General features: G+C 37.4%; 3 protein-coding genes across 3 annotated transcripts; 2 read left to right on the top strand and 1 right to left on the bottom strand.

Moving 5' to 3' along the window:
- The first annotated feature begins 491 nt into the window (after nt 1–491).
- On the top strand, nt 492–2472 carry LOC110859369 (protein FAM50 homolog). The gene is made up of 7 exons (XM_022108317.2): nt 492–645; nt 773–1021; nt 1132–1563; nt 1638–1740; nt 1828–1918; nt 1996–2178; nt 2291–2472. Exons 2-7 carry the CDS (start codon nt 842–844, stop codon nt 2469–2471), a joined length of 1170 nt encoding a protein of 389 aa, XP_021964009.1. The 5' UTR covers nt 492–645; nt 773–841; the 3' UTR covers nt 2472.
- An 877-nt stretch (nt 2473–3349) lies between these two features.
- On the top strand, nt 3350–4809 carry LOC110859324 (SEC14-like protein 2). Its single transcript, XM_022108253.2, has 6 exons — nt 3350–3574; nt 3655–3730; nt 3812–3855; nt 3940–4063; nt 4122–4346; nt 4435–4809. Exons 1-6 carry the CDS (start codon nt 3533–3535, stop codon nt 4704–4706), a joined length of 783 nt encoding a protein of 260 aa, XP_021963945.1. The 5' UTR covers nt 3350–3532; the 3' UTR covers nt 4707–4809.
- A 4932-nt stretch (nt 4810–9741) lies between these two features.
- Nucleotides 9742–12430, bottom strand: LOC118438745. Its single transcript, XM_035859452.1, has 5 exons — nt 12328–12430; nt 12029–12250; nt 11826–11969; nt 11353–11757; nt 9742–11271 (listed from the first exon to the last, which is right to left on the bottom strand). Exon 5 carries the CDS (start codon nt 11106–11108, stop codon nt 9753–9755), a length of 1356 nt encoding a protein of 451 aa, XP_035715345.1. The 5' UTR covers nt 11109–11271; nt 11353–11757; nt 11826–11969; nt 12029–12250; nt 12328–12430; the 3' UTR covers nt 9742–9752.
- Between the last annotated feature and the right edge of the window lie 734 nt (nt 12431–13164).

Below are 13164 nucleotides of genomic sequence, written 5' to 3' on the forward strand. Positions count from 1 at the left end.
CCAATGACCAAGTTCCAATGTTTGAGGCCTTGCTGACTACAGCTCCAAATGCAAGGCAGAAAGTCACACCCACAAGGCTCGCCCCATTCCGAATCCACCCCACGTTTTCACCTCCTCCTCACCCAGATTTATCACTCTGGCTGACATAGTGCTCTCCAATGGTGGGGTGTATTCGGGTGCTACCATCATGTTGGCGACGTCTAATGCAAATGTATACACCCCAATGACAATATGTTAACAGCGCACAACTACTCTCCGGACCCTGGCGGATTGCGGCACAGTTTTCACGACTCAAGACGCATTTTCCTCATTGGTTCCATCCTGTGGTGGCTATGGCATGCATGTTGGATGGATTGACTAAAGTGGGTGTGGTGTGGGTGGACCCGCAAGATATTCGAGGTGGGTGGAGTGGGAGGGCTTGATTCGTGTCGTGGTCATTAAATCTATAGCGAAGCTTCATCTTCATCACTTGTGGTGTCTCAAGTGGTGCATAGGTGTTGAGCTTTGGGAGGCTTATTCATTTTCATGCGCTGCGGGCAACTTCGCTCAGGTGTTCACATCAGTCAAACAAAACATAAAACGCAAGACCCAGGTTTCGAACTTTGCAAGCCAAGCTAACGCTCTGACAAACTTTACGTTCTTCAGGTGACTATCATCAGCATATAATTTCACTAATTTGAGCAGCTTATCACCATTCAATTTTTGCTACTTGTTTCATATGTATTAATTTTTACAAGTTTTTGATTTTATGTAAGTTTTCTTTTCTTTCCAGGCCCATTTGACCGTGTCTCTTAATTTGGAATATAATTATTACCAACTCTACTAACTAACTTGTTCGAGAATGGCACAATACAAGGGCGCAGCAAGCGAGGGGTCGAGAGCAATGCAACTGCAAAAGCGTCGAGAAAAGGAGCACAAGGAAGCGGAATTCAGGAAGAACAAATTAAAAGAAGAACTACGCGTGGATAAGATGGAAAATAAATTTGCCGTCCATTATGACGCGGTTGAAGCTCAGTTAAAGGTCTATATCATAATTTTATCACACAGTATAATACTTTCAGTATTTAGATAGCAAATCCTGGGTAGATATGGATCAATTTTATGTTTGACTTTATGCATTCTCTCAAACAGCACTCCACAATTGGTTTGGTCACTTTGGACGAAATGAGAGCAAAGCAGGACGACGTTATCAAGGAACGAGAGAAAAAGATTGCACAGAAGAAAGCAGAGAAAGAGCAGAAGCGGAAAGAAGAAATTGAAGCAAAGAATGCTCAGAAGCAGTTACAAAAGCAGCAGATTCGAGCCCTGTCTTTTTTAACCGAAGAAGATTGTGACGATGATGACAAAGGTTCAGGTGGGGGTCAGTCGGATGGAAAGGAAGTTGAAGAAATGGAGGATCACCAAGATGATGATGAAGACGACGTCACCGATGAGGATGAACTTGAAGAAGAAATTCCAACAAAAAAGAAAAAGATGGGAAAGAATCCTGATGTGGACACAAGCTTCTTGCCGGATAAGGACAGAGAAGCGGAAGAGAATCAACTACGAGAACAATTAAGATTGGTTAGTCTTTATACTCTCATTTAGAAAATAATTGACAAATACTACACATTACTAACAAATTTAATTTTGCACAGGAATGGGTTACACAGCAAGAATCTTTAAAAAGTGAGGAGATGAGCATCACGTACAGTTATTGGGATGGCTCTGGGCATCGTCGTGTCATGAAAGTTACGAAAGGTACACACTTAAATTACTTGTGTATGTTCATGTACAAAAAATAAATTATAATACGGGGAAAGTGCACCAACATATCGTTTCATTCAGGTACCTCCATTTATCAGTTTCTTCAGAAATGCCTAGAGTCGCTACGAAATGAGTTTGGAGAACTGCGAACGGTGATGGCGGATCAACTAATGTACGGTTTGTTTCAGTTTCAATAAACAAATTCTATAGGCTATTTGTTAGATTAAAATATCTATTGTTTTATCGTAGGTTTGTGAAAGAAGACTTGATTCTACCACATCACTACTCATTTTACGATCTTATCGTTACCAAAGCACGGGGGAAGAGTGGTCCTCTATTTGCCTTCCATGCCCTCGATGACATTCGAGTAACTCAGGACGCATCTAAAGAAAAGGAAGATTCACACGCTGGGAAAGTTTTACTTCGTACATGGTAATAATATGGCTAGTTTCTTCTTGAAGTTTAAATTACTGATGGGGAAATTGTTCAGTAAATGATAATGCTAATTGCTAACTAATGTTGGCATGTACTTAATAACTTATAGGTTTGAACGGAATAAGCACATCTTCCCTGCTTCACGGTGGGAACCCTACGATCCTAATAAAAGCTACGGAAAGTACACAATTGCAGACAAGTCAAAAATTAAGCGGCGTACCGTTTTATACATTGTGTCGGGTTTCATTTTTATCGTGAATAAAGTTACTGAATTTAATATACATTATTAAATACGCATTATTTGACACTTTTTAATGCTTATAAAACATGCATGAATACGCATTATTTCCCATGCAAATGATATGCATCATGAAAAAAGACAATCAATTGACGCGTGTATGACACTGTATGAGGAGCGTCATCTCAGAACCAGCAATTGTATTTAATACGGATTTGGGGAGAAAAATGTTTAAATATAGAGCATCAAAATTATGGTTGAGCTTGCCTTCAGATATTATGTTGATTGATAGTGATAAAGGTCTTAACTTGATAAAGAAGCAAATCAAAAGTCATCTTTTAAATTTGCAATGTGAAACGAGAATGAGAGAAATGCTTGTGTTATTAGATAATATGGAATAAGATTTTTATTTATTTATAAGATATGACTCTGCTCCCTTGAGATGTAAGATCCCAGAATTGGGGAATCTCATTGTAATAAATCAAATCAAAAATCAGAATCTCAAATCATCCTTTATTCTGCTGGACTGGGTGCATAGGTTTTATTATGAATGTCCATTGTCCAGCATTAGAGATATGCTACATATGCTTATAAACAAGACTTACAGGCAGAGATTCGGACAACACGTGTCAATAAACATTTAACTAACCTTGATGTTGCCATACGCCAAATATTTGCTGCGCCAGTTGATGTCCTTGTACACCAATCACGTTAAAGTCCGGTAACAACAACACCAACTCTGACAATTCCATGACATGCAGTGGTTCTCGTGAAAGCGAGGTACACAAACCTGAAACAGCGATAAGTACATTCCTCATGATACGCACATTGATCTTTCCATTGGGTGCATGAAAATTATAGGTGGTTAATTAATGAACCATGGGAGTAGATCATTCATGTCCATCTGCATGCGAATGCGACTTGTTGTTACATATACAAATGTGCAGTGCACATATAATGCACTTCATGCACCCAATCTAGATCCAGTTGAAGTCAAGCCGTGTAAGACAAACAAAGGGTTGGACGATCGACTAAAAAATCTTTATCTGGAAAACCTTTAATCCATATTGACTTGACTTGAGTGAAGTATCTATTTTGAGTTTTGGTAGAAGAATGGCTGCTCCCTCCAAAGAAGAAGTTCACCAGATTATGGAGGTACATTAACTCCCTGCAGAAAACACCCTTCGACTATTCGTGTGTACATATTTCCATACATGATTTGTGAAATATTATAGCTACGAGAAAGATTGAAGGATGTTCTAACCACGCCAGATTCTCAAAGTGAAAGTTTTTTCCTCCGATGGATTCGTGGTAAAAAATATTTACCTGTTTTACAACATGAAAATTTGTTTTGTGCATGGTTTAACTTTCCATTTTATACGGCGTGTGTAGCTCGAGATCACAATTTGGATAGGGCTGAAGACCTTCTAAGAAATGTGTGATTGATACATTATTTTTACTCTTCCTATTTATCTAAATCTCGACTTGCTCGACAATGTCTCATCTTGTTCATTACACAGCATCTGATATGGAGAGAAGAACATGATGTTGACAATGTTCTGGATACTGAAAGTCATGATTCCGTATCCTTCTTCAAACTATTTCCGTACTGGGTGTCAGGCACGAGCAAAGATGGCCACGTCGGTATGAATCTCGCAACGTTTAGCTACTTGGAGTGTGGCTTAAAATTGTTTTTAATCAGTGATCGAAGTGCCGCTTGGGTCTTGGGATATCCGGAAAGCCTTTCTCGTTGACGATGGGGAGAAGAAATTTGGTTTGTACACGACGCAACTCTTTGAAAAGGTGATGGCTCGAATTCGAGAGTTGAATGAGGAGAAGGCGTCGAGAGGGGAGTGGCCGTCCGCCCAAGTTTTCGGGGTCGTAAACTGGGAGGGCTACTCTTACAGTCAACTCCTAAATTGGAAAGGTAATTAACGTCCAATTTCATCACTGGTGGATATTTTTTCATGAAATTCTTTGAGTATTAATATTTTTCCCTCTGCATTATTTTGCAGCTCTTCAGAATTTGCTAACCATTGCGAGCAAATATGAAGCTCATTATCCTGAAATTCTATTCAAGGGCTTCTTCGTCAACTGTCCATCAATATTTCCCCTGTTGATGGGCTTTATCAAACAGATCCTTGCGCCAAAAACATTGGGAAAGCTTGAAATCTTCTCTGGCTCGAAGAACAACGAGTGGGAATCTGCCGTGAGAGAGCACGTGGATCCGGAGCAGATAGGAGTCCAATACGGAGGTCTTCGTACGGACAGGGTGATAAATAAATGAGACCAAACAGCTAATCCATGTATGTATTTATGTAGATAGTAATTTGTAAGTGTTATATTTTATCCCGTTTGTAATTCAATAAAGATCAGAATTATTTCATAAATTGTGATGATGAATATTGCAAATGGATTTTTATTTTGGTATCAAAATATATGCAACTCAAGGGAACTAGATATTTGCATGCGTAGACCAATTCATAACATTGTTTAATCGTTGAGGACACAAATTTGGCATAAAAATGAATCCAAAATTGAAATAAAGAGAAAAACGCTGATGTTAAATTGCGTGAACATCCTGTCGGCTGCTCAATTATTTTAATTACTGGTATCAGCCAAACAGCACATATTTTTTGGAAAAAGATTATTTCGTGACAAGTTTTATGAACGGGAATCAATTCGTCTGGAAGACCTCAGTCTGGCAACATAGACTGTGTTTTTGGGGCGTGAGCTGTCTGCTCATTGGGGGGATATCTCAGCTTGACCTCAGGAACTAATGATGGCGTTGGGGGGTGGCTCCGTCTTATTATGCCAAGTTCGAAGTAGGCGTAAATGCACTCGTGCGAAATGATACGCGAAAACTACTTGAAATTTGGGCTTACAAACTCAAAATGGAGCTTTATTTTACATAGGGCGATTACTTGTAGATTGACGTTATATCGACATTAAAATTGAGACCTTAGTTGTTTAAAAATATCGAGAAATATTGAAAAGCTGGCAAGTTAGTTTGAAGGTAAGTTTCCTCCTCCTCGGCTCGATTGGGTCTGAATTTCTTTCTCTTTTTCCCTGACTAAAAACTCCTCTTTTCTTGATGCCACATCATTCTTATATTTACATTCACTGGCTAAAATAGTGGCCCGAGTTTTACATACGACTTTGTCTTGACTTTTTGTTACACAAGCATTTTTCATCATACATACATACATAAGAGAATTTCATATTCATAAAACTGTTTCATAACGTGTCATTGCCCATGTTCAATATCTCAAATCATTAATTTACATACAGTTAACCTTAAACCTTAAATTATCAGTTAAAAATTATATCATTATTCAAAATAAGTAAAATTATTCACGGCGACAACAGACTGGGTCCCATTTTTTTGAGAGATAATTTCATATCGCATAATTTCCCTATTTGGATATGTCAAAACTATTTAAACGATCATGGTCCAATGAAATTGGGTCACTGTCGAATCACAAATTCATCGAACTATCTGTACGAGATATACCCGAATACATAATTAATTCGAAATGTCGCTCCCCACTCCAGAAGAGAAAATTGCAATTAAAAAAATAAGCAACAGATTTTTCCTCCACAACAACACAAGGTAATTTATCAACGCTTATTCAATAATTTTGTGTGTTCATTAAAAGTTCAGGGGTCAAGTGGAGGACGTTCTGACTCCAGAGTTGCAGAAAGATGACTGGTTCCTCCTTCGATGGCTTCGAGGTAAGTCCTGCTACACTTTCACGTGCTAAATTAGTGAACATAAAAGGTGATTACCTTGCAGCACGCGAACTCAACTTGGACAAGGCAGAAGCCATGCTGAGAAATGTGAAATTCTTTGCTTACAAAAGGCGATTATAGATGGTTTGCACAAATTCATAATTTAATTATGCGATGGTTTTTGGCTGGAGAGATTTCTAACTTTTTTTATGTGAAAGCCCATGTCTCGAACTATAGGTAAACATATTTGGCTTCCGGTGTTGTGCACTCTGGGGCATGAGGCAAGGTCAAATTTGCAGGGGTGTCCTTTTTTAGTTTTCCAAACCAGTGTTCTTATAAAATGGCGTCGAACAAAAGATTTTTTCTGAGGCCCTAGTGCAGAAATCGTCTTTGCGACTATTATCAATGGACTCAGCATGCTTTTCACTATATAAAACCACTTTTGTCTCATGCTTATCTTTTAAGTCCCTTTTGTAGTTTAACTTCATACTTGTCCTATGGAATGCTCTCACGAACGCAACTCCTCGACTTTTAAGGCCCCCACATTTTAGGACTTTGACACTAAAAATCCCAAACGTTGTTTATCTCCAAGGTACATATAGTATATTGCACTGTAAGTACTTTTGATAAAATTTTGATAAGTGGTTACACCCCAGGAAATGAGTTTCCATCAAACCCTATAAAATTTTTACAAAAGTTCTCCTCGAAATTGAAGCGGAACTTTAAAATTTTTTTAACTAATCAAAACGCAGTAATTTTATTATTTTGTCACTTGTACCTTGTAGGTAAAATAGTTCTGCAGCAGGGGACACAAAAAACTTAATAAAATTGTTTTTCAACAAAATTTGACTATTAATTTTCTAAATAAGTTCAAGAGTTTTTTAGGATTCCACGTCAACTGATTAGCTCGGGCCCTTCTCCAAAACTGTTTACTCAAAATCTTCACTGTTTTATTTAATATTACTTAGGACACTTAGAGCTTTGCCCTCAATCTTCATTTTACCCAGTCGGTCCGTTTTCAAGGTCAGAAGATCAATTTCTCGGTGCACGGTCCGATTGATCACTTTTCATGGAAAAGTATCAGCGATGCTGGAGGGCCCACATTATTTTATTCATTACGGATTCTTTCATTATTAGATACAATCATTATCTAGGCATAATAATAATAATTTTTCACCTCTGACCTCTTTGGTTATCATGCCACATGAATAATTAAGTTTGGAAAGTGGATTTTTGACACCTTCCAACTTTGGGGGCTCTGGAGGGGACATTTGTGAAGCTATCGCCTTAAAAATTTAGAGATATCTTTTTGAGAGTATTATCTTGCTTGTCTATCAAAATCAACTCAAAATTCGAATTTGCACCAGAGATATTCAAGCGCAAAGTCGTGAAAACCATGTCTAATCGCCTTTTGTATTACGACGCATAATCATTTTAGCCCTTTGGATTAGACTAATGCTGTGACTTTCTCTTTCATGCAGTCGATGAAGTGGCGAGCAGAAAATAAAGTGGATCTAACCCTCTCTCGCCCAGTGGACTCTTACGTTTCCTCCAACTACCCCTTCGACGTCTCCGGCAGGGATAAGGGAAGTCGGACAGTTTGGCGAAAACCCTTTTGGCGAAACAAATTCGCCAAATAATAATCCCGTTTGGCGAATAAAAAATTTCACCCACTTTACGGCATTTTTAGAACACGGGTTTCAAAGTACCTTTTGGCGAAAAAAATGTCACATTTGGCGAAAATGAAGATTTTATGAGTATGTCAAATCATAAAGATAATACTACAAGAATTTACATATTTTCTTTATTGTCATATCTTAATGTATTTGAATGAGCACGTAATCTAACTCACCGACAATGTGTACTGATGGTGTATGCTCTTCTCCCCAGGAAAACAAAAGAATGTTATCAAATTTTATTTGAGTTTGTAAAAAACCATGTCAAAAACTATAATCCTTCCCAAATTATATTAGACTTTGAGGCCGCTGCAATTGATACTCTGTGTTCCTTAAAACTTCGATTTACGGATGTAGATAATAAGTTCCAGAAAAGTATTAGGGTTCATAAACCATCCATCTGTAAATTTATGTATTGTTTACAGCGCAAGCAAAATGCTATTGAGAATATTCTTTATAAATTTGATAACGATACAGTCCTACCAAAGTTACAAAGGAAAAAATACAGGAGATTGGAACACTTTTTTCACGAAGTAATGAATAAGTATAGGACTCGAGCTAATCATGAAAAATTTATAACTTGGTTATCCAAACTTGCCAGAAGCTCTCCAGACTATAAGTCCTAATTTTCTGGAATTTGAATTATCTAAAAGTTTATATTTCCAATTGTGTTAATTTTAATGCGTTTGACATAAATAAATGCGAAATTTAGATTTCGCCAAATGTGTTTTTATAAGTTTTTAATTTTCGCCATATGTGACAAAAATTTCGTCATTCGGGACTTTCATCATAATTTTTTTACCACTTTGGCGAAAATTTATTTTCGCCAAATCGGCTCTCGCCAAACTGTCTGTCAATCGTTCCTGGTCGTGTTCCTCATGGAACAACAATGGAACACGTGTTCCTGGTCGTGTTCCTCATGGAACAACAATGGAACACGTGTTCCTGGTCGTGTTCCTCATGGAACAACAATGGAACACGTGTTCCTGGTCGTGTTCCTCATGGAACAACAATGGAACACGTGTTCCTGGCCCGATCAACAAAAGCTATCACTTTTACGCAAAAGTCATACAGTTAAATTGCAGCAACTGATGGCCGGCAAAAATCCGTGAAAAGATACTAGATATTTAACGTAAAATAAACTGTCAATATTGCATAGAATTGACAGTCATATTCATGCAATTTAGCCTCAAGAATATTGCGTAGAAATAACCGTCAAATTAATGCAATTTAGAGCGTAGAATATTGCGCAAAAGAAACGAATAATTTGATGCAAAACTTGCAGTTAAACTCCATGCAATTACTGCAGTCAAATAACACGAATTATTAATTTTTATCAAAATCATTTATTCAATAACAAAAATTATATTGTTACATTATACAAGGGAATGCAAATGTTTTCATCTATTTTATCCGACGGGAGTAACCAACATTTCTTATCAATATCATTAATACCTATTATGGTTACGCTATTTGATAATTTGCTAACTTTAATTATTCCTAAAATTTTACTTTCACACGGACAAGTGAACAAGTTGTCCGAGTGTTTGAATTTTCTACAATTTATATGTTTTTTATCTTTACTTATACTACTTATAACAACTACTTTCCCATCCTTTAATATAAAACAATGATCCTTTCCGTTCGATTTTATAATACAGTGTCTATTTAAATTCACAGGGGACTGGTACTTATGATTTTCTCTCAGCAGTGCGATTCACAGTTTGCTCAAAAGGTTTATAGTGAGCTCGTAGCGAGCGCTTTATTACTTGCATATTATTTTCGAAATCGAAAGCACTAAAAGAATCTAACGGGCCATGCTTTAAAGCGTCATCACTAATATGTATAAGAGAATGCATATTATATGATAAGAACTCTTCTTCATATAAATTGGGAACAATTTTAACAAACTTCAATAAAAGCTGTCATGCATAATCGTTCCAATTATTTGCTTGCGCCTTGGTAGTTATAAGAATCGTGACTGCTACGCAAAGATTTAAAAAATGTGTATACTTTTTCGGCGACAATAATCCTTTTAAAGCGACGGGTCCTGTATAAAGAAGAAAAGTTCTAAACTCTGTCGCTTTCCACATATCTAACTCTTTTGCTGACCTCGGCTTACGACAAAATTCTTTAGGGCAACTATGCGAAAATAATACTAATTTACTTGATAAAGTTGAAATATCACGAGAAGATAATTTAAATGGCAATGGACCTTTTACCCAACTTCTTAATAGTTTTCTAACCACACCTAAGCAAATGAGGTGCATGTAGTCAAGAGGAACCGAAGAAATCATCAAAATTTTAAGCTCCGTAAACGGGGAAATGCCTACATGGTGGTGTTTATCTTTTTGAACATAAAAATCTTGATCTGTCCTAAGTGGACTATCGAATGTTCTGAAAATTACACGTCCCTTCCAGAAACCTGGATCTATACATTTCTCGCATCCATTGTATGCATTATGACTTTTACATTGCTTTAAAAAACTCCTGGCTGGCGCATCAGCTATTATTTTTGAAACCTTACAAAATATTTTCAAATTATTGTAACTAATCCCAACTCGCAAACTTTTTAACTCTGCTATCAAATCCATCAAGTATTCGTCAATACTTTCTGGTTTTGTCTTGCCATAAAATAAACCCACGACAAATACGCCGTACGTACTTTCTTCACACTTTGCTTGAATTGGCCAAAACTGGTTACTGTTACTCTTAGAAATGGGCAATCCATCAAAACTAAATATAAGGTTTAATTTAATTTCGCTTCCAGAAGCAAGAATACAATTGGAATCTATTTGCCGTTTTATATTTTGAATAACATCAAAGTGTGCATATTGACCCTGACCGATAGTTTTCATAGAGTATTTAATTGAGTTTTTAAGCAATGTCCTACTATCCAATGGAAGAAATCTAAATTCTTGATAAAAGTTAAATATGCGTAGAAGATCGTTTAAAGCTACTCCCGTTATGTTATGTCGAAGCGACCAGTCCATCAAGTCCCGTGTTAAATCTAAAATATTCCTATTATTTTCTACTACACCATTGTCGCTTAGTGAATCGGAAACTAATGGCTCGTCACTATTATGGATAACATTACTGCTTCTATCATTATTGCTAATATTACTACCTGAATCGCTATCCTCAACGACAGAATCACATATATCTAAATTTACAAGATTATTACTAATAGCAGGTATGTTTTTTGCACGAGTGAGATTCTCTCTAACCCGTTTTGCAATTATTCGCCTAATGTTTCTCGGTGATTTTCCATCTCGATCCATGATTATGATGCAATTCCCGAGGGAGCGTCGTCGTTGCACCTACTTTTTGAAGAACGAAACCAATTCATTGCTGCAGTTTGAATTATATCATCGGTGGGAATACGGCCGCTGGGATTTTTGGGATCGGGAACGGACTCAACTGTAAAGACGTTTCGCACGGTTTCTGAAATTTGCAATCCAATTAAACATTAAATAGAGACCAACAATTAGAAAATTTTGTTCATTTTAGAATATATTTTAGCACCTTTTACGACTTCCAATAGTTTTAGGTTTTTCATCGATGTCTTGTTTCCTTTACCCGTAAAATTAATTCGCCTGCCAAATTCATTCGTAAATAATTTTTTCAAGATTTTTCTAGTGCTCGCCTCGATCTGTGTCGCAGTTGAAAAAGAAAAAACATTAAAGTTTAATTATGCATGTAAAATATCTCGATTAAATCGTACCAGTAATTCGCGATTTGAATCCACCTCGAGCCAAGATTCAAACTCCGCCAGTGCTACCTCGTTGTCGAGGGGTAATTTTGGAATGGCACTGAGATTGGGAGCCTTCCTACCATCCGGCCTTTGTTTCACATTAATCAGTAAAGCCTTAATGTCTTTAATGTCTTCAGCCTGCTTTTCCAACAAAGTTAGCACACTTTGCGTTGTCCCTGCAACGTGATTACAAAGCGTTAACATAATACATCAATTTTAATAAAATTATTTTGCTTGTACAAACTTGAAATCAACAGCCGTAAATCATTTAACTCCTACGAATTTACAACAACAAAAGAGGTGTCTCCAGTTTCAACTTGATTTCCTACTTGTAGATTGCTTTGCTCTTCAGTTTCGGGAATTATTTCAGGAATGCTCAATGGTTGGTCTAAAAAGCATCACCATAACGATTAGTATAAAATATTTGTGGCAGTATGATAAGCCTACCCAGCTCCAAATTATCCAGAAGTGAGCCAGACGGAGGACTGTTTTTGTTCGCGTCGCTATCCTCCTCATCGGATGAAGACGTTACATCCCCTCGTGTGCTGCTGGGCTGAATATCGGGAATTATCTTCTTGCTCCTTAATCTGCTTTCTGGTTCTGTTTCACTTTCCAAGTTGGAAGTGTCCTCGGCTACTTGAAGTTTTTTTGTCGCAACTTCATAATCATCTAAAATAATGATATTTGTTAGTAAATGTAAAATAATTGGAATGACTTCTCATAATTTGAATTAAATAGCTATTTACCGTAATTCCCAATAATCCTGGCGTAGCTAACTCTTCCCCACTTGACATCAGGAATGGCAGTGCCCTTTTTTATCAAATATCTAATACTTGGCCCAGAGTTTGGTGGCCAGAGACAAACTTTCTCTGCGGGGATAACCCAGTGACTTGGAACAAGCTCCACAGGCACTGAATTGTATTTATCAGGGGGGAATTCAATTATGTAATATTTTTTTGCCGACATTGAGACAACAGATAAATTAACAGGGAATTAAATTAACAGGGAATTTACGAGACTGCGAGGGTGGGAGAGAAAAGGAAATACCACGCTTCTCTTAGATTCAAACTCACGCGCGTTGCCTGTCTCTTCGCACCCACCATTCATTGCGTATAAATTGCATGATTTTAACGCCTCATGTAATGTGGGTATTGACGAGATATTGGTGCGGTATTTTTACGCAATATCTCAGCACGTTTGGGTGCAATAATTTTTCAACCATAGGTTACAGTTTTTTAATGCAAATTTAGCGTGTCTCACGGTGCACACCAAACTTAGCACAAAATTTATGCAATAATCACGCCTTTTTTTGTTTGTTAAAAATTTTCACCATGGATGCGTTACTTTGACGCAAAAGTAAAAATTTTTGTTGATCGGGGCTCGTGTTCCTCATGGAACAACAATGGAACACGTGTTCCTGGTCGTGTTCCTCATGGAACAACAATGGAACACGTGTTCCTGGTCGTGTTCCTCATGGAACAACAATGGAACACGTGTTCCTGGTCGTGTTCCTCATGGAACAACAATGGAACACGTGTTCCTGGCCCGATCAACATTTGTTGGGGGTCTACAGAAACCCAACA

Source organism: Folsomia candida, unplaced genomic scaffold (genome assembly GCF_002217175.1).
Source record: "Folsomia candida strain VU population unplaced genomic scaffold, ASM221717v1 Fcan01_Sc025, whole genome shotgun sequence".
Classification (NCBI taxonomy): Eukaryota; Metazoa; Arthropoda; class Collembola; order Entomobryomorpha; family Isotomidae; genus Folsomia; species Folsomia candida.

Excerpts from the sequence above, each read along its gene's own strand:
- LOC110859324 (XM_022108253.2), top strand. The coding sequence starts at position 3,533 with ATGGCTGCTCCCTCCAAAGAAGAAGTTCACCAGATTATGGAG. Across the intron at positions 4,064-4,121 it reads GAGCAAAGATGGCCACGTCG|TGATCGAAGTGCCGCTTGGG; the intron begins GTATGAATCTCG and ends GTTTTTAATCAG. Across the intron at positions 4,347-4,434 it reads TCAACTCCTAAATTGGAAAG|CTCTTCAGAATTTGCTAACC; the intron begins GTAATTAACGTC and ends ATTATTTTGCAG.
- LOC118438745 (XM_035859452.1), bottom strand. The coding sequence starts at position 11,108 with ATGGATCGAGATGGAAAATCACCGAGAAACATTAGGCGAATAATTGCA.
- LOC110859369 (XM_022108317.2), top strand. The coding sequence starts at position 842 with ATGGCACAATACAAGGGCGCAGCAAGCGAGGGGTCGAGAGCAATGCAA. Across the intron at positions 1,564-1,637 it reads TACGAGAACAATTAAGATTG|GAATGGGTTACACAGCAAGA; the intron begins GTTAGTCTTTAT and ends AATTTTGCACAG. Across the intron at positions 2,179-2,290 it reads AAAGTTTTACTTCGTACATG|GTTTGAACGGAATAAGCACA; the intron begins GTAATAATATGG and ends AATAACTTATAG.